The 27,945-nt window shown below is 45.2% G+C and overlaps 1 protein-coding gene across 1 annotated transcript in view; it reads left to right on the forward strand.

Moving 5' to 3' along the window:
• The window catches only part of Lhfpl6 (LHFPL tetraspan subfamily member 6), a 194,641-nt gene extending 170,442 nt beyond the window's left edge, over positions 1-24,199 (forward strand). Inside the window, exon 4 of the mRNA XM_021196694.2 lies at positions 23,031-24,199. Coding sequence (XP_021052353.1) covers positions 23,031-23,149 — 119 coding nt within the window. The 3' untranslated portion in view covers positions 23,150-24,199. The remainder of the gene's footprint in view (positions 1-23,030) is intronic.
• Positions 24,200-27,945: the final 3,746 nt, after the last annotated feature.

A 27,945-nucleotide genomic window follows, 5' to 3' on the forward strand; every position in this document is an offset into this window, starting at 1 on the left:
TAGCTTCCCTTTCCCTTTCCTCCCTCTTCTTGTGAGAGTTGGGCGTAACCAATTCTGTCAAATTCATCATTTTTTCTGTCACTCAATTAGACATCACTTTCAACTGTGAGTACTTCCTTCTACAAACCAACTTTACCTTTATAGTTGGGGATTAAAGGTATGTGCTGAGGGTGTGTCTGTGCTCCAACCAGAGTTATTAAAGGTGTGTGCTGAAGGTGAGCCACACCACTACTAGAAACAGGGTTTTCCAATAAATAACACATTCTCAGAATTCACAGTGTGATCAAATAGCTTGCAACAGGGTTTAATCTCAAATATAAGCCACGGATGCAAGATACAAAGTAACTTCATTAGATTAGAAGTTAGCAAGAACCTTCAGAGAAAACATTTTAACTGTCCTAGGAAATGTACCGAATAGGCAGGAAAGTTCTTCATAGAAAGTTTATATTTGTGGCCCTAATGCAGTATAGGAAGGGTCTAGCTCAGACATGTCTCTATTTCCTAGAGAGGAAAAAAAAAAAGACTGTTTATTGATGTGGGCGGTATTTTGTTCTTTGCACGCCTAGGTGGTTTCCTGTCACTGATTTGTCCAGTGTTTTCATATTAACTCCGGAGCTTTGAGCCAGCTTTGCAGTAGTAACTACGCAGACCAATCAGACAGTGTTACAATGATCATCTTTGAATGACACTGATTTATGAGGAAGAAAGAAGACTTAAGAGTCCCAAGAGGTTGGATAGTGAGTGTCTAAATCTCCACTAACCTTGCATCTACCTTGACCGTAGTTATCAGTCTTTGACAAGAGAATCAGAAGTAGTCTTGCTGAGAAAGTAAATGCTTCATTCTCATCTCTCACAAGTTATTATTTTTCTCAGTGGTGTTTATTTTTTATAGATTTTTTTATGTATATGCGTGTTTTGACTATATGTCTGTGTGTGTGCCTCATACCCACAGATGTCAGATTCCCCTAGATCTGGGGTTACAGACCATGGGTACCTGGTAGGTACTGGGAACTAAGTCCAGGTTTCTATAATAGTGCTCTTAACTGCTTACCCATTTCTCCAGCCCCCTCGCACTGGTATTTTAGATACTGATCACTTACGTAAATTAGGATGCTTTTATGGTTAGATTACAAAAATCTGATTTTAATTGACTAAAACAAAGAGGACATTTCAAATGGCACAAGACAAGACCGGGCAAGGCAAACTTAACTGGGCCGCGTCTCAGAGATGCAGGCTGGGGTCCATGTTTGAGAAGAACCACCTGCAGAATGGCTGCAACCATTTGTCATCTATATATAGGCTGGCACATTTGTCATCTATGGGCTGGAGCTATCCTGAGCTCATTCTCCACACAGATGTATTTGGCACTGGTAGCTCTGAGCACCATAGCTCACATTGGGCAAGCTGCTCTCCGGTAATGCAATAGCATCCCTCCCCCTCCCCCTCCCCCTCCCTTCCTCCCCCCCCCTTCCCTTCCCCACTTTTCAAGTTGGGCCAGCCTGGCTGCACATCTACCCTTGAACAGAAAACTGTTTCTGGGGATAGTTTGTCTGAATTAGTTTCTTATGGAAATTTGTGAGTTGCCATCCACGTTAAGAAGAGAAAAGCCACCGTTGTCTTCTTAACAACTTATTTTATCCTTGTAGCCTGTGGTTATAACAAGGACCAATGGTGGTTGGTGCTCTCTCCATTATTTGTTGAGAGAACAAGCGTGTAAGTGATAGAAACAGTCCAGGGAACAGCAGAGCACCTGACATATAAAGAAAGCCTGGGAGAGATTTGCCCTTGATGGGGCTGTTTTGAATATGTGCTTTTAATGTGTTTTTTTTTTTTAACATATTAAACCTGGGGTGCCCATAATCAGGTTGTCAAATTGGTTTAATTCATGCCTCAGAGATATCTTTATCCATCGAAGACTTTATAATTATATCCTTATGTTCAAAAGGAGCGTTTCAATTCATTTGTCTTGCTAATTCGCCCAGTAAATTTGAGTAATTATTGCTTTCATTTTGCTATTTAATTTGATTTAATTTGATTAAGAAGCCACCGTGTGTTCTGCCTTAAGAGATTGTGTTGCTGGTGTGTGCCAAGCACCCCAGCAGTGGAAAGATGGGGGTCGGTTCATTCTTTGCATTTCCAATCCAAGGAAAAATACTTCTCGCTGCCAATTAAATAGTGACCACTGTATTAGTCAGGGTCCCATAGTCACCGGACTTATAGAATGTGTCTATATAGTAAGGGAATTTATTGTAATGATTAACAGTCTGCAGTCCAACTAGCCCGACAATGGGCAGCTGTGAATGGGAGGTCCAAAAATCTCGTAGCTGCTCAGTCCCACAAGGCTCATTGTTTCAGCTGGTCTTCTATATAAGCCGGAATCCTGAAGAAGTAGGTTCCAACAGATGTGCTGGCAAGTAACTGCAAGCAGGCAAAGAAGAGTGAGTCTTCCTTCTTCCAATGTCCTTATGTTGGCCTCCAGCAGAAGGTACGGACCAGATTAAAGGTATGCACCACCACACCTGGATTGAGAGTGCTTGCCTTAGTCTCCTGGAATTAACGGCGTGTTCCACCTTGCCTGGGCCTGAGCTTTTTGTGGTCACTATGCCTCAGGATCCGGATCAAAAGGGTGTGTGTCACCCCATGTCAAGGTCCTAGTCAGAAGCCTGTGTCTCCCAGCCTCAGGATCCTAGTCACAGGCGTGCCCTCCACTTCTGGATTGTAGTTCATTCCAGATGTAGTTAAGTTGACAACCAAGAATAGGCATGACAATCACATACCTCTAAACTCTACTTTTGCTGTCTGACCCCCGAGTCATACGTTCCCTCCTTAGATCTAACTACACCTGATCTGTAAGTTATGTGAAGGACCGAGGGTAAAGCTGAGGAGGAGAACAGTTCCTCCTACTCCCCCCCCCCCCAAGCCTTCTTACAGTTTTGAGCTTTTTCCGAGCCTGGCATTCCCGGTGCTTTTCCAGCTGTCTTTCCACTGACACGCAGAAGCCCCCATTAGTAGAAACAATGACAGAGACACCTCTGCTTGACCTCTGTGACATTTACTATGACCTACATAATTTGGGCTATTTTTGCAAGTCTCCTGTGTGGATGTGACAGCTACTCCATGGGCAGGCAGCTCCTGCCTGTGACTGCCCTGCTGCCGTCAGATTTTTGTCTTGTTTTGTTTGTTTCCTGGTCTCAGGCAGAACCACTTTTCCATCCTTCAGTTTAGCAGCAGACTCGCCTTATCCAACGCAACAGCCACTGCTTAAAGTAAGCACATGGTCCCATTATGACACAGCTATTTGTGAGGCTAATGAATGTTAAAGATCTGAACACACCTCAGGACTTAGCCAGGAAGCCTGAAGAGACCATTCAGGAGTTAAATGGGTGTGATGCTCTGGCAGGAGACTGGAGTTTGGTTCTCAGCATCCATATCTAGTGAGTCACAGATGCCTATAACTCGCTCTGAGCCATCTGACGCCCTCTTCTGGCCTCTGCCGGCACCCTCGCTCGTGTGCTGCACATGGCTCGTCCCTGGACCAGTTCCAAACTTTTGAGGCTTAAGACCAAGTTACTGAATACCATCTAGGAGTTCCTTCATGGACCTGGATTCTCTCAACAAAGACCCCAGAGCAGGAGGATGTTAGAGCGAAGTCAGGCAGCTGTTGGGGGTTCAGCTGAGACCTGACCTGTGTATTCCCAGGAACCTTGGAGAACTCAGGAACCAAGCTTGAAATGATACAGAGAAATTGGCCAGGAAAGCCCAGTTGATTGGGAAAAGCACTCAGGCACCACCAAGGCAAAACAAAACAAAACAAAACAACCCATCAGCTTTCAGGTTATTTATGCTTTCTGGTAACCTCTGCATACTCCCCAGCAAAGGGAAGAGCAACAGATTCATTTCTGGAACATTCATTCAGCCTACCTTTTCCAGTGGTCCCTATGGTCATGACATTAGAATGCAGGCATTTCTACTTCAAGCTATCAGTTAGTAAATGTGTCTAGTCCCTCTAAAAGGAGAGATTGCTATATTTCGTCCAGTTGAATGCCTAGCTCTGTCTGGTTCCCTCAACACACTTCTGCAAGCGCATCTCACCTCACGGCAGACATGCATGTTCAAGTAGCTAAGTCACAGAGATGATCCTCACCTGTTTGGTGTGGGGGGGGGGGGGGGGGGCAGGGGGTGAGACCAGGAAGGGAAGGAGAAAGGGGAGTAGGAGGTGGAGACACCTGGCTGCTAATTCTGAACAAATACAAAACAAAAAGACAAAAAACAAAACAAAACAAAACAACAACAACAACAAAAACAATCTGATGGATTCCAGCCTATACCTTGTTTCTCTAGATTTTGGTATTTGACACCCAGGTAGGAATAAAGGCCTAACTTCTTGAGGGACTCAGCCTTGGTCACTACTCAGAAAAAAGGCAAGGTGGGTCGTAGTTTAAAGAACCAGGCAATAGGTTTTAAGAAGTTACATTTTTTGCCCCTGCAGCCTGGGATGGAATGCTGCTGTGCCCCCCACCCCACCCCTCTCAGTTCCTTGAGGCAATTTCTGGCAATGAAATTTAGCAATTCCAGAAAAAGAAGAAAAAAAAGTCATTATTATTATTATTATTATTATTTTTGAAACAAGGTTTCCCTGTGTAGCCCTACCTATCCTGGAAGTTGCTTTGTAGATCAGGCTGGCCTAGAACTCACAGAGATATGCCTGCATCTACGCTGAGACTAAAGTGCTGTGCCACCACAAAACCTGTGTGAAGTAAGATTTCTTGATGTTCAACCATCGAGGGCTGGGATTGTGCTAATCTCTCTTAGAAGAGTCTTCATTTGTTATAGTGCCTGTTAGTCATTGTGCCCCTTTTAAACCCCATAAAAAGCACTTACGGAAACTTAAGGTCAATGCCGCCCTTATGTTTTTTTTATATGCTGTTGATGGCTCCCTGCTGTCTTCTGCTTGGATGTTAGTTTGTCCAGAAAACATTTTAAATTGAATCGGTCTTGGGGTGTGTTTTTGAGGTTTGGGATATTTCTCAGAACTTGATCCTCTTCAAGTGGCAAGAGGAAATGGACCATTGAAACAAAGTATCAACGGTTAATAGAATCCCACCTTTGAAACAAAGTATCCTTGGCTCAGGGTATCCCAGCATTCCTCCTGGCTTTGCTGTTGCCTCTCTCTGATCACAGTCATTTCAGAATCGTTTTTTATAGCACCACCTTGTTCTTTGTTCCTGTGTCCTCTGTGTCTTTTAAAATGTTATATTTTACGTTTGTTTGTTTATTTATCTATTGTGTATGAATGCACTCACTTTGGCGAACACCTGTATATTTCAGTCCATGGTACTGTACATGAGTTCAGTGTTAACAGGAATGCTTGACCCACAGATGCATTTCAGCTTGTGGTCTCTAGACAACTTAGCTCGTTGACACAGGTTTCAGAGAGTTACTGAAGTTTTGTGTGATTTTTTTTTCCTGTTCTGTGCGTGTGTGTTTTTACATTTTTATTTCTTTATGCATTTGTTTTCAAGATAGACCATTCATAGCTTTATACTTTGTTCAAAGACATTTCTTGATGTCTGATGATTTAGCCCTTCTGGCAGACAGCATTGGTTATCTGACCTCGGAAAGTGTAATGACCTGAACCCTAAACTTAAGACCTCCCCCCCACCCCCCCACCCCCGGGAGCCTCAGATCTCCCCGGGAAGACTGGAAACTGTAAAGACCTGATTCATTATCTGTGAAAATGCTTGCAAGGAATGTGAAGAAGAAAACATCCTTATTGAAATAAGTATTGTGCAAATTGTGCAAATAAGTTACATGCATACTTCTGACTTTAAGTCACATCTATGAAAACGTGACCTGTCTTCCAGGTGAGTTGACTATCTGTCCAGTTACATCTGAACCAGTTTTATATGCACTGCGTGGACTTAGCCTCATGGCTATTGCCATGTTTCTCAGACTCGAGAGTTGAGGTACATTATTCTGGACTGCCTTCTCAGTGTCTGCAGTGGTGATTTGAATGAGAAATGTCCCCTATGGGGTCACATATTTGAGTCCCTGGTTGGTAGCACTGTTTAGGAAGAATATGGAACCTTTGGAGATGGGGGCTTGAGGGGGTACATCCCTGGGGGATGGGCTATAAAGATTTATAACCTCAACGGACTTTCAGTTCTCTCTGCTTCCTCCTCCCCCTGCTGCTGCATTGGCACCAGGCCTTCCCAACCACAATGGACTGAATGCCTCTGGGACCGTAAGTCCAAATAAACCCCTTCCTCCGTCAGCTGCTCTATAGTTGTGCTATTTTATCACAGCATCAGAATGGTAACTAATACATCTTTATTTTCAACGGACTAAAGAGACACCACAGAGGTGAGGGTTTTTTATGTCTATATGACAAAGTTATCCAGTGTAGAAGTCAGGGGTGTTTTCTTGCAGTTTCTTCCAGGATTTTCTAGAAGCTTCCTAAGCTTGGAGCTCATCAGTTGTGACACAGACCCACAGTGCTTGCCATATCAGCCTGGGCAAGTCTCCATGCCAGTCTAATGTGCTAAACTAGAGTAAACTCTCAGCTTTTCATCTTTTCTTACATTACTGTTCAAATACTTTAAAACACCACTGCCCACATAGTGGCATTGCTTTGTTAGCCAAAGAAAACACAGATCAAGTGCATAGTCTACCCTACAGTGCAAGGACTGCTGCTGTGCAAGTCTTGATCAACACCAGAAGCTTTCTTAATGAACATAGCAGTTGCCAGATATGGATTTTTATTGGTGAAATGTATAGCGTGCTTAATTAGCATGATGAATCTTTTAAAATAAACCTTCGCCGATAAAGGCACATAAGAGTGAAGATTGCCTGCAGTAGCAGAGTCTCCCTGTCCTTTCATGGGAGGTGTCTAGCTGCTGTCTAGGAATATAAGCATCACACCAACCATGAGTGATGTTCAGACTTACCAACCTATATGGCATAGGTTCTGGGCAGTCCAAACCCATATGGCCACAGTGGTGAAGCCGGCTCACATAGAGACCTCTTGCTCAGAGGCATCAGCTCTGGTTAGTGGGATGGGAAGCTAGGAATCTCCACCATCTTCAAGGGAAGAAAAGACAAGTAGGATATTTGGGGAACTTTGGCAAAGGCCATTTCCTTACCAGGAAACGGGTGAAGAGCACTGCAGTAACCGTGTCATCTTCGGTGATGAACTCCAGTGATGGCCTTCTGCTTAGATTGGTATCCACCACTTGATCTATCTCTATCTATCGGCCGATCAATCAATCGATTGAAACATGGTTTCTCTGTGTAGCCTTGGCTGTCCTAGAACTCACTCTGTAGACTAGGCTGGCCCGGAACCACAGAGATCTGCCTCCCTCTGCCTCCCTAGTGCTGGAATTAAAGACATGTGCCTGACACCACTTGATCATTCTTAAAGGGTGTGTTTTATTCTTTCTATTGAAGGATGTTTGAGTGTGAATGGCTTAGGGGAACACAGTCCTCCTTGACCCCTGCAGTATTTGCCAGTGGTGGCTTTCATGCACATTGGTGGCCCAAACACAAAGAGCAATCTTGAACAGTTTGATAAGACATTTATCTTTCTTTCTTTCCTTTTTTTTTTTTTTTTTTTTTTTTTTTTTTTTTTTTTTTTGCTTCAGTTTGCTTTGATTCCACTGAGTAGCTCAGGCTGGCTTTGAACTCGTGATCTTCCAACATTTCTGCTCCCAAAACCTGGTATTATAGACACATGGCACCATGCCTTGATGAGTTGTGTTATACCTGCTTGCTGGTGTTTGTTTGTTTGTTAAATAAGTGTCTGTACAGTGGGATTCGGTCTGAGGCTTGCTTTTATTTATATCTTGGAGATAAGGTCTTTGAAAAGGAGTGGCTAACTATTCACCATCTGTCAGATTTTACAGTGGGTGTTGGAATTTAACATAAAGAATTACAAGAGTGGGGGCTAGAGAGGTGGCTCAGAGGTTAAGAGCACTGACTGCTCTTCCAAAGGTTCTAAGTTCAATTCCCAGCAACCACATGGTGGCTCACAACCATCTCTAATGGGATCTGATGCCCTCTTCTGGTGTGTTGGAAGACAGCTACTGTGTACTTACATATAATAAATAAATAAACATTAAAAAAATAAAGAAAAAGAATCACAAGATTGGGCCTGACTGGATTTGGTTTAATTACATTCCCTTGATTTGCCTTCCCAGCATGGTGAGACTGTAGAGGGAAAAACCTCCCAGCTCTGGGTAGATAGCCACCATCAGAGCCCTGCCTGGAGCCACTGGGTTCCCAATAGCTCAGTGCCTATGGAGAGTAAGCAGACGCCATTCAGTGTTCGGTAGAGATGTGACCCAGACAGGGTGGGAGACTGTCGCCATCACAGTTGAATGTTGTTTCTCTTCAGACGGGGTTATGACAAAACTTGTGTGGGTCTCACCGAGCAGCAGCACTGGGAGACAGACTTGGGGTTTGGGGAGACATTCTTTCTTTGGGTCCACCCAGAAATCAAAGAGCAGGATTTCCCAGGAAGACTCTGCCTTTATAAAAAGCATCTCCAGACAGAAACTAAAGGAGGATCTTTATGGTCTTTGTGGCATGAACTAAACTGAAGGAAGCCTTGCTTGCTATTTTAGCCATTCCCACCTGGAGAGCCGCTTCTGTGTCCATTCACAGTGTGAGCACAAAGGCCACCTCTGTTCACACAACCAACGACACCCGGACAGCGGGTCTCTCTAGTAAAGCTTTTAGGTTGCTTCCGTGTTAAGGGGCAAAGGTCATAGTGCACGCGATGGCAGATACCCAGCTGGCCAATGACAAAGGGGAAACTGCATCTAATAAGAATGGTACAAGGATGTATGTTAACAGATGTGTCCAATGTGTCCCATAGAGCATCATGGGAGTCACTCCACACATCCTAGCTTCACTGTTTGTTTAAGGGGGTGTTTGTAGTTCTTGGCATGTGTACTAAAGAATGTTGGGTGGGTCGGGCATCTTTAACTTCTCTCTGGTGATGATGTGGGTCTTACTGATTTGCTGGATAGAGGGATGTAGAACCTCTATTCAGTGTAAAGTACAGAAGAATTACTTCTGGATCAACCTGACACCAAAGAAAAACAAATGGCATGCATTGTAAAGAGGTCACCTGGGGAGTCTGAGATGTTTGATGAATGATGCACCTTTGTTCCATGCAGCCACAGCTACAGCATCGCCTGGTCACCCAGTTCCTAGACCCATGGAGTGTAGGATCCCCAGCTCAGTCTTTCCCAGCCAATAGATTTCTCTCCTCTCCCTGAGGCCATGTGCATGTAGGGGAGGACTGCGCACAGCTGGCTTGGAGGAGTGACTCATCCTCTGGTAATCATGTTCTGAGCCTCCTTGGGGAGGCAATGTGGACAGTCAAGGCTCTAGACCTCCTGCTCCAAAATTTTGTTCTACGTTATCTTCTTGACATACATGACTGTCTCCTGAGCTAAATGCCCAGGTTTTCATGAATTTAGTTGTGCCAGGTTCCACATAGCAGCACAGCTAGGTGCCTTGACTTTCCATATTGCCTTCCCGAGGAGGCTCATAACAGTTACCAGAGGGTGAGTCACTCCTCCAAACCAGCTGTGTGCAGTCCTCCCCTACGTGCACATGGCCTCAGGGAGGGGAGAGAAATCTATTGGCTGGAGAGGACCAAGCTCTGCAGCTGTCAATGCAAAAAACCACAGCTCTTGCATCGAAGGGAGTGAGAGTTTATTCCAGAGCCAAATTTGAGTGACCAAGGCCTAGAAAATACTCAGTGAGGTCATCTCAGGTTCCCATTTTCCCACATAGGAGCAGTCTCATGAAGTTATTTTTTTTAAAAAAAAAAATAGCTGCATAACACAGAATTGTTATAAGGCGATTTTAAAATACAGTAATAGGCACATCAGAAAGGAGGCTAAAGTGAGATGGAGGAAGCTCTGCTACAGACCTCAGATGCTATCTGACATCATTGTTAGCTTTTGAGTTAGTGGAAGTTAGTTATCTGCTAAGTTAATAGATTCCAGAAAGGTGAATCTGTGGATATTAGTTCCAACACAGAGGTAGGTAAGGAATGGCTTCTCGGGGGGCTAAAGCTCGCCCAAGATAAGGTAGCCAGCTTCTGGTCCTGCAACATTCCAACCGTTCCACACCACTGCAGTGTTGATTAGTCAGTTAGTCTTTGCAGAAAGAGCTTTCTGCCTGGAATTTCTCATTCCCTCAGCTAAGGAGGCCTTATCATCCCCAGTGGGGCTTCTTTAAACCCTCCCACACTCCTGCCTATAACCCCCACCATACCTAATTGCTCGGTAAATAAGCCTAATAAGCAATCTACATTGACATGAAGTACACACAGTCATCTTTAGCATGCAATAGCAATGATTCCAGGGCCCTTGCAGACACCAGTCTCAGAGCATGTTCACATTCCTTTATTGAAATTGGTGTACTTTCCTCATATAGCCTCCCTACATTTTCCTATACGTATAATTTCCTCGCCAGATGACTTACAATACCTGCTCCAGTGTAACAACCCTGCTAGTACACTATGAGGGGATAAGGACCAGAAACGGGGTACATACATGTTCACTGCAGACACCACATTTCAGGCAAGGAGGACCTTGATTTTCAGTTAAATCTATGTTTCGAAAATCAGTAGACACCAAGGTCAGACACGATGCCCAGATGACCTAGTTTGATGATGAAAGATGATGGTAGTTTACTTATAGCCCCACCCCCAAACTTGTAATTTGCTTTGGGCATGTGAAATTACTTTAAAGAATGAAGGCATCCAGGGCTAACAAGAAGTGTCGATGATTAAGAACACCTAAAGTTCTTTCAGAGGGCCCAGGTTCAGTTCTCAGCTCCGAGTTCTAGGAGATCCAATGCCCCCTTCTGGCCTCTGTTGGCATTGCATGTGGTGCACATATGTACACCCACACAAAATAAAACAAAATAAATACTTTTTAATGAAGTCCAATGTTGTAGTTCTGTTTAATGCTCCTCCCAACACGCGAGCACATGTGCACACACACACACACACACACACACACACACACACACACACACAGGCTCATGTGTTGGGACACGCATTCTTAGAAGGCTGTGCTGTTTTGAGAGGTTAAGTGACCTCGCTAGCTAGCATGGGGTTGGTTGCTGAAGGCAACCTTTGAAGGTACAGCCCCATACACTAGTTCTAGTTTGACTCTCTCACCTTCCTGTTCTGTCCCCCTTGAGGGGCTTTGCCCTAGGCTCACTGTGACAAAGAACTGCTCAGCCACACCTCCATCCAGTGGACTGAAAGCCCCAGAAACCGGGAGGCCAACGGAATCCTCCCTTCCTCAGATTGCCTCTGTCAGAAGGTTTGTCCAAGGCCAGAAGAAGTAGTAAGACAGCTCATAGTCCCGGTTGTGCATTCTGCGTAGGTAAATAGTCAAGATTGTTTCTCTGCAATTAGCAGAGGCGCTAGCTTGCTTTCATGTGGGAATCAGGACGTTATATATCATAAATAAAGCCAGCAGCCTAGTGACATGCTGAGGAGAGCACTTTTGAGAGACCTGGGAAAGTCACCAGTGTCCTGGACAACTATCCTCGTGATTAAAACACAGAAAGTGGCCTAGATACGGGGCTAGCAAGCTATGGGCCGAATCTGCTCTCTACACTTCTGTAAGTTACATTTTATGGGCAGGCAGCAGTGCTCACTGACATACTTGGTATCCGTGGTTGCCTTTGAACTAAAATTTTTACTGTCTGACTCTTTACAAAATAAGATTGTCAGACTTGACCTGTGCCTTCCTTTTCAAAAATGCCTTTAGTGCTAAAGTCTGTGGCTCTGTGATATGCTCACTTCGTGGTAGAAATGAGAGGAAAAAGCCAAAGGTCTCGGAAATAGAGGAAGGATGCCCTGGTTCTGGGCAGGTTTTGAATTTAAAGGAGGTTCTGTTGTGTTCAGGCTTAATCCCATCACAGCATTCACCCTCATCCCTGCTGCCTTCCTATCTTGCCTGAAGCATTTGCCACCACTGCCTGGGGACCATGTTAGTTACATATAAAAGCCCTATACTCATTCTGTGTGGGGCTCATGGGTTCCTTGTCTTTCAAATATATCAGATCGGAAAAACTCCTTTCATTCTATGGAAAGCAATGTTTCCCACGTGGAGTATAAATCTACTTCATTTTGCCAGACTAGAGGCATTTGGTGAGGAAAATGGGCCACGTGTACCCCGAGGTGCTGCCTGGGCACACTCCGTGGCTTCTCCCAGGGGGCTGGATTGGACCTTGTTCCCTCCTACCTGGGCACGGAGAGCCTGCACGCGGGTCTAATTGACCTGTCACTTCACAATGAGATTACAAGAATAAAGCTAAGATATCTTCTTTGTCTCCAGTGATTTAATTTGTCAGCTGTTGGATCAGTTGGCTGTAGTTAGCTGTGACTCCCTTAGACAGGATGCATGTCAGAGTGCCTGGACCTCGGACCTTCCCCGGGGCCACTCCCCTACACTGCCACACGTGCCATATTTTTGATTCAGAATTTTGTTTTCAGAATTAAAAAAAATCTATGGAGTCTAGCTGTTGCTAAATTGTACAATACTTGGATAACAGGCACACATCCCTGAATTTGACACACACACACCCACTTCGGATAAGGAGCGGTCATTATGTCAGTTTTTCATTTTGCATGTGTTCATGTTTATTTACGTGTTGTGTGTGAACACACACGTGCATGTATGTGCATGTATGTGTGTGTACATGTGTATGAGCCTGTGTGTGTGTGCATATGTATGTGGTGTACATTCCCACGTGGAGTATAAATCTACTTCATTTTGCCAGACTAGAGGCATTTGGTGAGGAAAGTGGGCCACGTGTACCCTGAGGTGCTGCCCGGGCAGTGAGCTGCCTGTCTATACTTCTGCTCTCTGACCCCAAGCCTGGAGTGATAAATACAAATGCTATGCTCAACTTTCCATGTATCCTGGGGAGTGGAGCTCAGTCTGGTGTGTGTGTGTGTGTGTGTGTGTGTCAGCACTTTACTGATGGAGCTGTCCCCCAGTCATGTTGTTTATCAGTTTCTTTCTCCATACACTCGCAAGCATGAACCTTGCTCCCATTTGAGGATATATGTGTATATGCATCTATAGCTCATTTTCTTATTGAGATTTGCTCTGTTTTGATCTTGAAATTATTCTATAAACAGTGCACATATCCTTTCCGTCCTTTGTCTCAACACGTTTGCAAGAAAAGGGAGGGGCAGGGAACTGACTGTGACACTGTGTGAGGGATTTGGAGAGAAAGGCCTGTCTTTCTGTGGTATTTAAGTGCATAGATTTTTTTTTTATCGTTCTATTGATCCTTTGCTTTTTTTTTTTTACCTTTGTTCTTTGTACAACAAAAGAGAATAAGGTGAGACATGCCCTATTCTTCTCTACCCAAAACTTTACATTTGCATATCAGTACGTTAACTGTCAAAATGTCTCAATGAACGATAATGTGCTTTGAAATCAGACATCTTATAAAGTCCCGACTCAGGCACCTGTGACCAGGTGTGCCGGATGGCCAGCAGTGACCCTGTAAGGAAAGAAAAAGAGGCAAGGACACTGTGGAGCTCATATTCCCACAGCAGAGCACAAGAAGGCACAGCAAGGATGTCGAGATGGGGTGGGGGTGGGGTTATAGCAGCGTGTCAATAAAGTTTTCATTAGGAAAGCAAATGCCCAAAGCAGCTAACGTTATACAAAAAAGAAAAAGAGGAGGAGGAGGAGGAGGAGGAGGAGGAGGAGGAGGAGGAAGAGGAAAAAGATCAAGACTGGGTGATCCTGCTGGTTCGGAGCGAGTGTATACACTGCAGAATAATCACATTTTAAACTAGAACAAGAGACTGGGCCACTCTGTTCCTTCTAGGGCCTCCAATAACATAAAGGCTCCCCACAATAACCTATGCTGCCAAGGCTCCACGACCCATTCCTGACGCCCACAATGTCACTTTCATTAACAGTAACCCACAGGGGACACAGACTTAAGCAAATGGTGCCTGAACCATACCGGGTGCCAGGTAGTCCAGGGACATGGGTGACCTGAGTTTCTCTGCTTCATCTAGCAAAGCCTGTGGGACATGACTGTGGACCCTGCACTGCCTCTCAAGGCAGGAGCTCGGATAATCTGGGGCTCCAGTTGTACAGCTGAGGATCCATAGCAGGTGGCAGCCCCAGGGTGGAACTGGGACACTCCTCATGACCTTAGTCAAATAGGATCATCATCAGGGTGGCTAAAGGCGGAGAGTTTGGAGCATGTAAAATGCTAGGTTTTCAGGCAAAGACTATCTGAGTTCCACAAGCCCAGTTTTCACTAGACCTGGCCTGCTGTTGTAGAATGATCATCGCACAGCATTGCCATCTTTAACAGAGTTGTGGCTGATTCCAGATAAAGACTCCTGGCAAGTCAGGGCCATTCGATAGTCCTTCATAGGAGGAAGGATGGGCAGGGCTGTTTGACCCTCCTCTGAGATTCTTGCCTCCTGCACCCATGTGCCCTCCAGCTGCATGTAATTCTGCCCCAGCCATAGTGGCCATTAATGTGGAAATGCAGCTTCCATTACTAAGGGAAGAAGGGTGACTTTCTTCTGGAGCTGACTATGAAAGACCATGACCTAGAAACAAGAATTTGGGTTAACGCAGGTGGCATACTCCAAGCAGGTAATATTTTCATGAAACTGTTAATTACAGAAAAAAAAAAGTTATAAGTCAAGTCACTTTTCAAATACTTGGTGGGCACATAGGTAAGCTGGTTACAGCAGGACAGGACAGTCTCTGCCACAGACTAAATGCTATCTGACCACATTCTTAGCTTTTGGGTTGGTGGAAGCTAGTGGTCTGTTAATCTAATGTTTCAGTCGATTGTTACAAGGTAGGACACAGAGGTCAACACAGTGAATGATGGAGCTGTGGGTAGCTCAAGATACTGTTCTTGCAACACTTCGACCCTGCCAACCCTCCACAAGTGTGAAGCACAAATCAGTCAGTCTACTTTGTGGAATCTTTGACATAGCTGTGGCTTCTGGGTTCTTCTAGTCTTGCGTTCACGTGGCGGTCTCCAGAGATAGAAGATTAACTGAAGGGGAAGGGGTGCTGTTGGCTTCCAAACAACTCCACTAGGCTTCCCCCCACAACAGCTAACTAGCAACAGCCTGCATCTCTGTCAGCAGGTAGAGCCAGGAGTCAGGCTTAAAAAAAAAACTACTCCTTAGTGTTCTCTCTCTCTCTCTCTCTCTCTCTCTCTCTCTCTCTCTCTCTCTCTCTTTCTCTCTCCCTCCCTCCCTCTCTCTCTCCCTCCCTCTCTCCCTCTCTCCCTCTCCCTCTTTTCCCAGGTCCCCTTCCCTTCCCCCACCAATACATTTTCTTTATATTAGGTCTGCCACACGACTTGATTGCTTAGGGGATTGCCTGGGCATGGGTCACCAGAGATGCTCCCTCCCACCGCATTGTTTTATAAATCACAACCGGGGCAGTCCATGTGCTTTCAGGAGGTCACCTTGGCTCTGGTGGGACTTTGGGGGAATCATTCACATTCCTGCTGTCCATCACCTGTAATGATGCTCCTGCAGATAAGCCTGAAAAAACTTGGTTCCCCCAACCTAGATTTGGGTGAGATCTGGCACTGTTGCCCTGCTTGGGGAGAAGAGATATTTGCTCATGTCTCCCCAAGAAAAGCTCGTAGAGGACTGCCCTACCGTCAGGTTGTCAAGGGAGTGTCCACTGTGGTGTAAGCAGTTCAGTGATCGGGTGCTAAATTCTAAAAATGTAGATCCTTAATGACTGGACGCATTGAAAGTGGACATGGGGGGAGGGGGATCTTGTACAAAGTCTGGAGAAAATCAAAGGGTAAGAGAAAATTCGACATTTCCCCTCTAGCACATAAGTTCCAACAAAACAGATGCACCTCACAAGAAGAGGAGAATCAGCCTGGACCTTCCTCCTACAGCATCTAGCACAAAGAGAAAGTTCTATGATTAATTTAACTCCAGTATGATACTTGCTGGAGATACGGGGCAAGTTAGTCATCTTGCAGGAAACAAGAGATATCGTCCTCTGAGAAGTGAGAATCATGCTGAGAAAGTACAAATGGATTTGCATCTCTTATTTCCTAAAAGAATCTTAGATAAAGAGAAGAAAATGAAGTGCCTCCCCCCCCCCATTAGCCCCTGGCTTGTGGGCTTCCACTGACAGCTCTTATACAATTATAAACGTTGGATTTCTAATTGCAGCCCCAGCACAGTGTATGATAGCCACTCCTGACACAAATGGGTATCAATTGCCTTCGGGGACCTCAGGCATTGTACCGAGCCCCAGAATACCGAAAGAAACCAGCCAGTGCTGCCTCAGCCAGAGTATGAAACGCGAGCTGAACTAATTCGTGAAAAGATATAGGTCATATTACGTGGGTGAGATCAGGAGACCTCCATGAGATGGGTCTAGTCTGGCATCTTTTTAGCTCCCCTGTCCCTTCTTCTTTCCAAAAGCCTCACAAATAAGACTTAATTGAATCACCCTCCAAAGCCAGCCACACCTTGCCTCACCCTGTCCCCCCACACTGGGGCTGCCCTGGAACACTGCCAGGGAACTTTTGCCTGTGGACTTGGCAGCTGGCTGTGGTGTGCTGCTTTCTGTCCCATTAACCTCTATTTTATCTGTCAAGAATGGTATTCCCCATTGTTGAAAGCAGCAATTTGCCAAGCAAGCGGGCAGGCTTAGAGTCCTGTGTGATGGAGCATCACGGGGAGCAAAAAGGGAAAGTTTAAACAGATTTGCTTCTCTAATTTCCTGAAAGATCACAGAACAAACTTGCCCTCTGGTAAAATGCTTTCTGTTTGTATTATAATAACAAGCGTTTATTGCCCTGGCAAGGGGAGGGGAAGGCTAAGAGAGAATGGCCCCTATTTCCTGGTTTAATTTGGTTCCATTACAACTCAGCATATCCTGCTTCTTAAAACACAGGAATTTAAAGACCTCCTCTTTGCTAATGGCCTAATGTATCCCCAAAGACATTTTTCTTCTGCCACTGTAAAACATGGTGATATTACCTGTGTTGCTAATATCGCGTGTTGGGGTTTAAGCGTAAAAACAATAGCCAGATTTTCTACATAGCGTAGATTTTCTACTTTCCTTTACAAAAAGAAGAAGCCTGGACTTTATTGTCAAGTCTATGACCAACAGACTTCATCCCTCACAGCTCTAGACGGAGCAACTTTACCGTCTTCTCTTTATGAGGAAACAACCTCAACAAAACATGGAAACCAAAACCAAACAAACAGAAATACTCCTTTCCCCCATGAATACAGTCACTCGTGTAGTCACTCTACATCCCCATCACTGACCCCTCCCCTCAGACCCCTGCCTCATATAGCTCCTCCATCCATCCCATCCTCCCTTTCACCTCTGAAAAGGGGGCGGTCCACCCTGGGCATCAACCCACCCTGACACCTGAAGTTATTGCACCTCCTCTACCACGGAGGCCAAGCAAGTCAGCCCAGTTAGGGGAGCAGGATCCATGGGCAGGCAACAGAATCAGGGTAAGCCCCCCACACACACCCCTTCTGCTGCTCCAGCTGTGGCTCCTGAATGAAGACCAAGCTGCACATCTGTTACGTACATGAGGGAGCCTAGGTCCAGCCCTGGGATGCTCTTTGGTTGGTGGTTCAGTCTCTGGGAACTCCCAAGGGTCCAGGTTAGGTGAATCTATTGGTCTTCCTGGGGAGCCCTATCCCCTCCAGATTCCTCAGTCCTTTCCCCCAACTCTCTCACAAGACTTCAGGAGCTCTGTCTAATGTTGGGCTGTGGGTCTCTGCATCTGGTTTGGTCAGATGCTGGGTGGGGCCTCTCAGAGGGCAGTTATGAAACCCTCCCGAATCTAGTTTGTGAGCATGAGGAAGAATCCAGAATTGAGGTCTACTAAGGAAACCAATGACTTAATCTCCTCAGGTTGGCCTAAGTCTTGACACCTCAGGCTGATCTGAACTGTTTTCTAGCTTCTCCAAAGGGAGGTGTATATGTTTGCATGTGTGCAGGTATGTATATGGGTGCATGAGTGTATTTATATGCATGTATGTGCCTACTGATGTGTACTTTTGTATACTTTTGAGGCCATTTTGATAAGCTGGCAATATATCTTACATGAGGGGTCATTTTAAAACAATATAACTGATGTGAACACTTGAAGGAAACCATGTGGTGTCATACACCACGACATTTCTAGTTCCTGTAACAGTGTCAAAAAGATAATTGTTCTATCAGAGTTATTTGAATACCTAATATATCTACCTCGTGGCACAAGTGAAAATTCAGGGAGGATCTCTCAGAGGCAAGCTCTCAAGCGGTGACAGGCATGCCTCTTGGCCATCCCCAGCCACGCAATCAAAATGGTATCCATATCTCATGCGGAGCAATGTGTTTGCAAGACCCAATTCTGTCTCAATTTCTCTGTGACAACTTCCATCATCCAAACACTTTTCTCTGGCCTCCTACATCTCTACTTGGTATGCCCTTCCTCATCTGCTGCAGCCCTGCTTCAATGTCACTTCCGAATGAAGCCATTCATTCCTTCAGCTCACTGACCACAGGTCTCTCTGGATTTGTTGCCTCAGCATCCTAGTGTGGTTTTTTTCAAAGCACACATCACACTTATAATTATGTGAGTGCTATTTAATGCTTATCTTCGTGACTATGTAACCACTTCTTTGAAGGGAGAGATTGTATTGCTCTTACTCAACCAAGTCCACAGCACTCAACTTGAAATAGCCATCATTCAACAAGTGTTTGCTAGAGCAATGACTGGGTTAGCAAAAGTAAGAAGGGAAGAAACATGAAGAAAGGGAGAGAGAGCAGGAGGGAAAGAGAGCCCTGGGGAGGATGGGTGAAGAAGCCCCGCTGGGAATGGAGATCAATGGCTAAGGCTGCTTACAGCTCACAACTGCTGTAACTCTAGTTCCTGGGCATCCAACCCTCTTCTGGCCTCCTAAATATTGTGTGTGTGTGTGCGTGTGTACACACACACACACACACACACACACACACACACGAACGTCTTTAAAAAAAATGAATCAGGGGTCGACCAGTTAGCATTTTTAAAATGTGTGTAAGGACAGATACATTCATGTACATATATGTGCAGTCAGGTGTCCATATAGCATTCACAAGTGTGTGCGTGTGTTTGCATGTCTGCATGTGTGCACATATGTGTGTATTTGGGGCTAGTTTGATAGGCTGCCCATGTTTTTAATTAATAAAAACACTACAAAGTATTAAACCACCTTTGAGACAATGGGTATTTATTTCTTGAGTGAGTAAATGAAGTTCTTTGTATCTGAAAGAGTGGGATATTTTTTCTTTTAAAGCAAACTAAAATCTTAGTTTCTCATATTGCCTGTTAACCAGTTGCCGAACTTTAATCACAAACCTTGCATGGCATGTGTCATTCGTCTGGGGACATATTTTTTCACATCCTAAAACATTTTGAGAACCTTTATTTAGTTTCCACCCAGCTTTCACCCACCTGGTCTCCTGAGCTGACTGTGTATTTTAAGAAACGGGGGAGTGACAAGTCACAGTAAATGGGGCCAAAACCAAGAATGGGATTTGCTCCAGGAGGGTGGTAACCTCCCGGGGGCAGGGCTGGTGTGAGGCAGATACTACATTTGCCCCCCCCCGCCCACCCCTGACTGTCTCTTTCTCTCCTCTCTGCTTAACCTTTCGGGGCTAGCAAAGCTTGCGTGAGGGGTGCATGGTGAGTGGGGCTGTTAAGCCTTTGGCAATGAAGATACTTCCCAGGCCCTCTGAGAAAATCAGGCATCATCCCCACTGCCGGCCTGCAGCTAGCTCATCAGAACAGACCTTCAGGTGAACGTTCAAGGAACTCTGCCAAGGTGGGCTTGAGCAGTAGTGCTCACAGAGCAAGCAGGAGGACCAGGAACCATGTGAAGGGCCTGCCCTGGGAGTACCTTGCAGGTCCTGGGGCTTGCTGACTGCTCTGCCTTTCCTACTCGGTGAGCAATGGGCCAACGAGAGAGCCTGACTCAACAAACAAGGCAGACAGCTCCTCCTGAAAAATAGCAGTCAAGGTTGGCCTCTGGCTCCCGTATACGCATGCGTATGCATGTACCCATTCACGTGAACACACACACACACACACACACACACACACACACACACACACACACACATGAAATGTACCATGGAGAAGGCAGGGAGGCAGGAACACATCAAAGGTGATGAAGAACTAAACACAGAGCAGGGGGACAGTTTGATGTAAGGATCAGCCAGAACTCTCAGGTGCTCTGGAAGATTCCATAGGTTGTAAAACATATCCCCGTAGGGAAAAGAAGCCACTAGTGTTGACCTTGATAGCCAGTTCTGAGTCCCCCATTGACGACAGCTATTTCAGAGGCAAGGGCAGCTATCGGAGTGGAGGAAAGTTGTCTCTAGTCTCCCATGGACCCCTAGGGGGCGGCGAGGGGGTAGAGTGTAAGTTGTTAGAGGTCAAATACAAACAGATGTTGGTGACTAGTGCCTGGAGCCAGCAAAGGGATCCAGGGGACCGTGGTGCACGATGCCATCAGCTGCAGCTCCCTACCAGCTGAAGGCTCCTGGAGTTGAAACTCACTGACTCTTCTGCAGGAAACAATTAGAATGATACCTGCCCTCGCCCTGGCTCTGTGATAATCGGCCCTTCAGTAGCTCCTTTATCATCCTTAATAGATGGAACCTGCACCCACATGCACATCCTCGAATTAACTACCCAGGTCAGCTATGCTTTCCTGAGAACGTGTCCGATAATTAATATACTCTGCCTTCTGCATTAGGTCATAGGACTGTGCATAGGTCAATATCTGTTAATAATGAGCGATGGATTGCCTTCCGCATTATGTGCCCTGTGTGGAACAGAGAGAGACCACACATTCTGCTGACTCTTTGGAAGGTTCTAAACCACTGGCTACTCTTAGCTGCCTGTTAATTCTCCCTCCTAGATTTATTTAATATGGCTAACGAATCACTCACAGCAGGCAATGGCTCTTGAGACTCGAAGCCTGTGGTTGTCAGTAAATGCGGTCATGCAGCAGGGATCCTGTCACCCTTGAAAAAAAATGCTCCCCCAATTGACCAGTATGAAGGAAGGCCACCATGCCTTGGAACCTGCCCCAAGCTGGAGATTTGATCCTTCTGAATCTGTTATCCTGTTAACTACAGCACAGCCTGTGGGAGGCAGAAATGCTTGGGTTGGAAATGTTCCCTTTAAAGTTCAGGGCCAAAACAGAACTAGAGTTACTCTTCAAATAAAATCTCAGACTTGTCTGGAGCCGGCCTGCTGCTCTGCTTCCTTCCTCTCTGTTTTTCTTTGCCCCTTGCTTTCTCGTCCAGCAGTGATTTACTGAGTGCCTGGGCTAGGTCAAGCATGGGGGGAGAGGGATGAGAGGGAACAAAGGCATACAAAGATCACCCCCCACTTCTGGAAACTTCCATGCTAGAGAGCAATGTTTGCCTTTGTTCTCCACCCACAGTGCTGAGACAAGGCAGGACCTCACACAGCTGGGTCTATGCATGGGGCAAGTTAGACACCCGACTGTAAATGTCTAGTTTAGATTGTTGGGTGGCCTGATAGAGCTAATAGTATTTGTATTTTTGGTGGTGAGATATTATTATTATTATTATTAGTAGTAGTATTTAAATGAACAGGGCAAAAATGGCAAAAAGGAATGTGGTTTTCTCTGAAGGTTGGTATGTTCAATCCCCATCAGATCTAAGTGTCTAACACAATATGTAAGCAAGAATAAAAGAGGGGAGGAAACTGCCTGCTATTGGGAGATGATGCAATTGGAGAAAAGAAGGGTTAGGTTCTGAATAAGCAGCTCACCCTCAGGTACTTGCCCAGCCTGCCCTGGGGTCCATTCCCACACCCACCCACCCCCTCAGAAAGTAAAGGAAGGCTGTAAAGGAGTAACTAGAGCTAAGAACAGCTAGGACAGTGGCCAGTGGGAGAGACAGAGGCCTCACGTACTGTGCCTACACAAAGAGTAACTCCTATGTCACCACAAAACAAGATGGCCACCCATGGCGACTCGTGCCGCTAAGCCCAGCATCACAGAGACTGGGGTAGAAAGGCTATGAGCTGAGTGACAGTCTAGATCATGTACTCAGACTGTTTCACAAACAAGGGATGCTCTTCCCAAAGTTCACAAGCATGGAGACCCGCTCCACCAAACCAGGTAGGTTATTTAGGATTTTTATTTAGGATTTTTTGTTCTATTGCTGATTTGAACCCTGCCTCCATTCCTGAATAATTATATGAGCTTGAAGGGCAACTGAAGGGTCACAAGTTTCCGGTCTCCTTATCAACTACACCCCACCTCCCAGTACTGTGAGAAGAATCAACCTAGCAGGCATATGGTAAAGAAATCTAATCTTTCAGGGTTTCAAGGGCACCATTACTACTCTGGTCATTAAAGACCTGTTTGGGCCCTTGTCTTGGTGTTCTCATTTAAATAGACATTGAAATGACAGTGGGTTTCAGCCCCAGTACAATCTGGGAGGCCTTGGTTCCCAGTTTAGGTCACACAGTGCAGGTATTTGACACATTCCACATGTGTCACAGTGCCTACTTCAATGATGTCCTTCAAACGGGCCCCCTCCTCAGGAGGATTCTTCCTACAGTTTACATGTTGCCCTGTTATACCTTAATATGCAGCAAGTCTGGGCTAGAGCATCAAGTGAGAATGGATATCATCATGGCTTCTGTCCTTATGGTTGCTGTTCCTTTTTTGCTGCAGTCGCGGGTGGAAGGGAATAATCAGTCTTTAGTCCTAGCTGCCTTGAGGCACCAAGCCAGGGACCTGTGGGAACACGCACATCATCCCTCCATCCTTCCTCCTCACGGTAGCATTATCTCAAGGACTCCGTGTCACTAGTGGGTATGTCAAAGTGCACGCAGTGGAGGATGAACAGCCCTCCTCAGAGCCATTCTCACCCTTGTCTGCTTCTCTCTCCTTGCTCTGTCCTTAGGCAAGTGTGAGATCGGCTGGGCCTACTACTGCACCGGGGCGGGGGCTGCGGCCGCCATGCTGCTGTGTACATGGCTGGCGTGCTTCTCAGGCAAGAAGCAAAAGCACTACCCCTACTGAGGTCATCGGTCGGGAGCCAGCCGAGGAGAGGACAGACCACAGGAGACCAGAGGGCCCGAAGCATCCAGCGACTTTCACAAGGTGGAATAGTGGTTGTAAACCCAGAACAGTGTTCATGTGATGAGATTTGGTTGAATCTGGAACATTCTAGAGGAAGGGAGGGTGGTGGGGACATTGTCATTGTCAAAAGCATGGAGAATATGGGACAGTGGAGGAAAATGGACCAAAGGCTAAAAGCATTGCAGGGCATTGGTATTTCTATTCCACAGAGTACCGTTAATGTATATCATATACGCAGCAAATCTATATATGCAAACGAGGATCTCATTTTTGTTCTCCTTCAAAAAGATGAGGACTAGGGGAGTCAAAAGGGCTAGTAGAAACAGTATTATCTTAGGAAGCAGGATGAGTACCCTGCAGACATTCCCTGTAGATGAGGACTGAGCCTGAAAGCACATGAGTACGTGCACACATATGCACACATCATATTCATACATCACACGCACATGCTATATGCACAGGTCATACGCACATGCCATATGCATACATCACACCACTGCACAGGGGGTCAGCTGTGTACTGCTGTTCCTGTTTCCTTTTTTTTTTTTTAATATGCATCAGGACAACATCATCACTAAGCATACATTAAGCCTAGTCCATGGACCAATATGCCACTCTATCAGTATTTTTGATATCCTGCATAAACTCTTTATGCCCACAGCATATCTTTAGTGTTTATGCAGATCTTTAGAGGAAAGCCTTCATATTTCAATGTTATTCAAAGACACACAGTAGTGACCTGAGTAGCTTCTGCTGTAATAACCTTATGTAGAACAGGGACAGCTTTTGTCTACTAAAGGTGAGAATTCAGTTGCAGATTTGAGAGTGGAGAGAGTTCTTTCTCCAGTTGTTGGATCTTGTTTTCTTTTCTCCATTATTCGACTGTGCTATACCATGATTATTTCAATATTCATTTTGTAAAGGGAAAAAAAAGTACTATTTTGTTTGTATTTGAAAAGCTCTGTGAATAAATTCTCTTTGACCAATAGCCTACTGAGTCACTGAGTTTTAATTCACTTACTGGGTTCATCTAATCTCTTAAGGAAAGCCTGCTCACCATGGTGGGCAGCCCTGTTCATCTGATTTCTTCCTTAGTTCCTTCACTAGTTATCCCACCAAGCCTTATAAGCACAGAGTGCACCAAAGGTGTCTACTTTTTAGCTAGATTCTTTGCCACCTTAGCTCATTTGTACCGAAGTCATGACAGATCCTCAGAAGAGTTCCAGGTCTGTTGTATAAAAATTTTGGAATGCAGGCAGGGTCCCAACATGATCTGGGACTCCAAGATGAACCATCACAGGCAGCATGTCACATGCTGTCTTCCCAGTGTCCATGGCACACACACATTTATCAACTTAACCTGAGTAATGTTATACACTTCAAAGTCCACACTGCCTCCTGGTCCTTGCCCACCCCCTAGCTACACATCTTCCTTATAAACCGTGTGACCTTTCAGCACCCACAGCTCTAGCCCAGCCATATCCGGTCTGTCTCTTTTTCTCTCTGCCCTTCCTGATGCCTCTGGATATTTTCTCTCTATATCCATGATAAAAAACCTTTTGGTTTTTTTTTTTTCCTGCACTCATCTTTTATACACTAGTCGATGGCCCAGCAGATAAAGCAGTTGTCTCACAAATGTGTGACGATCTAAGTTTGATACCTAGAAGCCATGAGACAGAATCAGCTCCTGAAAGTTGCCCACAGGCCTCTACACACATGCACACATGCCCACACTCACATGTACAATAATAGTAATAAACCTAACTAGAAGGAATTTCACAAGCTGTTAGCTCAGTAGTCCAGTGCTCACCTGACATGTGTATATTCACACTCCAAAATCTAGCACGCATCACCCTGGATGTTCAATCCCCAATGTCTTGATGGCTTTCTCCTACACAAAAGATAGTGTGTGTGTGTGTGTGTGTGTGTGTGTGTGTGTGTATGTGTGTAGTTATTCTCATCTTCATAAACCAACATATAAAATGAGAGTATAGGGCGGGCTACAAAACCTTATATACAGGATAAACTTAAAACTGTTGTAGGTAAATGATTTTTAAAATTCAGTATTTTAAATGAGAAAAACCTTGATTATAAATTGTTTCTAAACATTTGAAAGATATTCAACAAAATCAGATGACAAAAAAAAAAATGGACTCAAGAGTACCACGATGAAATCGCATAATACATCCTAGGTAAGAGAAAGATACTGACAACCCTGCATACTGAGGGGCCTGTGGATTCGCAGTTAAAAGACAACAGGCACAGGCACATTTCTACAATGTTAGGCATATGTTAGTAACATTTACCCTCCTGGGTATTCTACTCTCAAAAAACAAACAAACAAAAACCTATGGCCACAAACTGACTACATAAGACTGTAGAATAACCTGTCTTAGTCTCACAGGCATTGTGACGGAGCCTGGGACAGCAGACACACAAGGGACAGCAGACACACAAAGGTCACATGTTGACAGACATTGCAGCAGTAGCTGGGGAGGGAAAGGCACTTACTAAATAACCCACTGCCCTCAGCCATTCAAGCAACCTCAATTAAACTCACTGGGTCACACATTCAAAAAGAACAGGAAGGCGAGGGGGGGGGGGGGCTAGCTGGCAAGAAGGAGGGGTCAACAGGAGTAGTAGAGGGTGAGGGGGGGTGAATAGGGTCCAAATGGGAGCAGGTGTGATACTGCCAAAAATGATACAGATAAAACAATAAAATTATGAAATATTATGGAGACAATAGGAATATGTCAGTGGTAAACCGAGTACAGGGATAGCTGCAACCTCGGCTTTCAGAACGTAGTTTTCAGGAGAACAAGGATCCCAAGCTCACCTTAGCTGTGCAGCCAGTTCAAGACCAACCTGAGATATATACGCTTTTGTCTCAAAAACACAAGCAGAAGGAGCCAGTGAGATGGCTTAGTGGTGAAGAGCAGAGGACTGGAGTTCCAGCACCCATATTGCCTACAATTGAAGCACCATGTGATCCGACACCCTCTTCTGGACTGTACAGGTAATGCCATGTATGTTCGTACATGTACACACATACACACACATATTCACACTTAAGTAAACAAAAATAAAATAAGCAGACAAAAAGATGACAACTGTTACTACTCTCTATGGGAGTGGGGACAAGATACCCAGTCCTAAGGACACAGGAAATGCCCTAGGGTGGCAGATACACCCCATGTATATTGTTTGTGGCGGTGGAGGGTACAAATGCTTGCCAAAGCCCATGAATTTGTTCTCATGAAATCTGCACATCATTGGTTATTGTGTGCTAGCTGAACCCTAATGAGAAGAAAAAAGGGTGGGGGGCTGCTTAGAGGTTCAAGCATTAAGAACCATCTAGAATGCCTGCCGTAGTGGTGCGTTAGGTGTGGCAAGAGAGGAGGATGGAGAAGGGTTGGAAGCACTCTGTGTTCCATGCTATGGGAAATAAAATTTAAACCTGATCCTGGCAGCAGTGGAAGAGTTTGAAGTAGAGGGTGAAGAAGTCTAAACAGCCTGCCAATCCTCAGTAGATTGCTGGGGGCCAGGGAGAGGGAAAGAAGCTAGAGAGGAAGGGAGCAGGTACCCAAGCACTTGATGCGGTGCCTGTGAGGCAGCAGGGACAGAGGCCCAGGGGACAACTGAGGGCCAAGGCCTGAAGCTGGGGCGACATGCTGGATTCCTGTGACTGGAGAAAATGAGAAATGAACGCAGATGAAGCTTTAAGGGACAGCATCACTGAACAAAGGCCACAGGCATCTTTGCTGACGGACCGATCGGGGACTGCAGAAGAAGGTATGATCACACACCAGTGACAAGGAAGAGGCTCTTAAGGGGCAGAAATACCCAAGAAGTGATTAAAGAGAGAGTGTTGGGGGAGCTAGGGTTGTAGTTGGTTTATTGCATCAGAAGCGTTTCAGGAAAGTGGTGGGACAGTAATGAGATTAGTGTCCATTACAGAATAATTACAGAATTATCATAGAAATTGATATGGGGAGAGGAGGGAGAGAGAGCTAAGAGACAGCTGAAGAAGAGCCTTTCAAAGGGCATTGCTCTTGCAGAGGACCCAGGTTTGGTTCCCAGCACCCACATGGTACGTCACAACCACTGCTACTCCATCCAGCTCCAAGGGATCCCAAGCCGCCTTCTGACCTCCATGGGCCACTTCATACTCATGGCACATACAATACACACACACACAAACATATACATACATACATACATACATACATACATACATACATACACGGGAAATATTAAACTAGATCTTAAAAGGGAATATATTAGGCCAGAATGTCAATAATAATAATAATAATGATTAAAAATAGTACTTACAATACATCTTTATCTTAGAGTATGTGTAGAAATAAGCTTTATGGGAAAGGACTTTTATAATGAACTGCTTTCCTGTATTTACCTGGAATGAATTAGAATTTGCTTGAGGCAAGTAATTAAGCAATTAGCCTCCAAGCTGCTCTACTGACAAACACTGGATTGAGGCCAATGCCAAAATAAAGACAGGGCTGGTAATCAGTCATGAACTCATTGATAGCAGTGAGGGCTTCAGAGGCAGAATGGTTGAATTTGAGTCTTCACTGCCTTGCTTACCAGCTCTACAAGTTTGAATATGTTTCTTAATCATGGTTCCTTCATTTGTAGATTCTGAATACAGATTCCTTCCTTCCTTCCTTCCTTCCTTCCTTCCTTCCTTCCTTCCTTCCTTCCTTCCTTCCTTCCTC

This window comes from Mus pahari, chromosome 4, assembly GCF_900095145.1.
Source record: "Mus pahari chromosome 4, PAHARI_EIJ_v1.1, whole genome shotgun sequence".
NCBI lineage: Eukaryota > Metazoa > Chordata > Mammalia > Rodentia > Muridae > Mus > Mus pahari.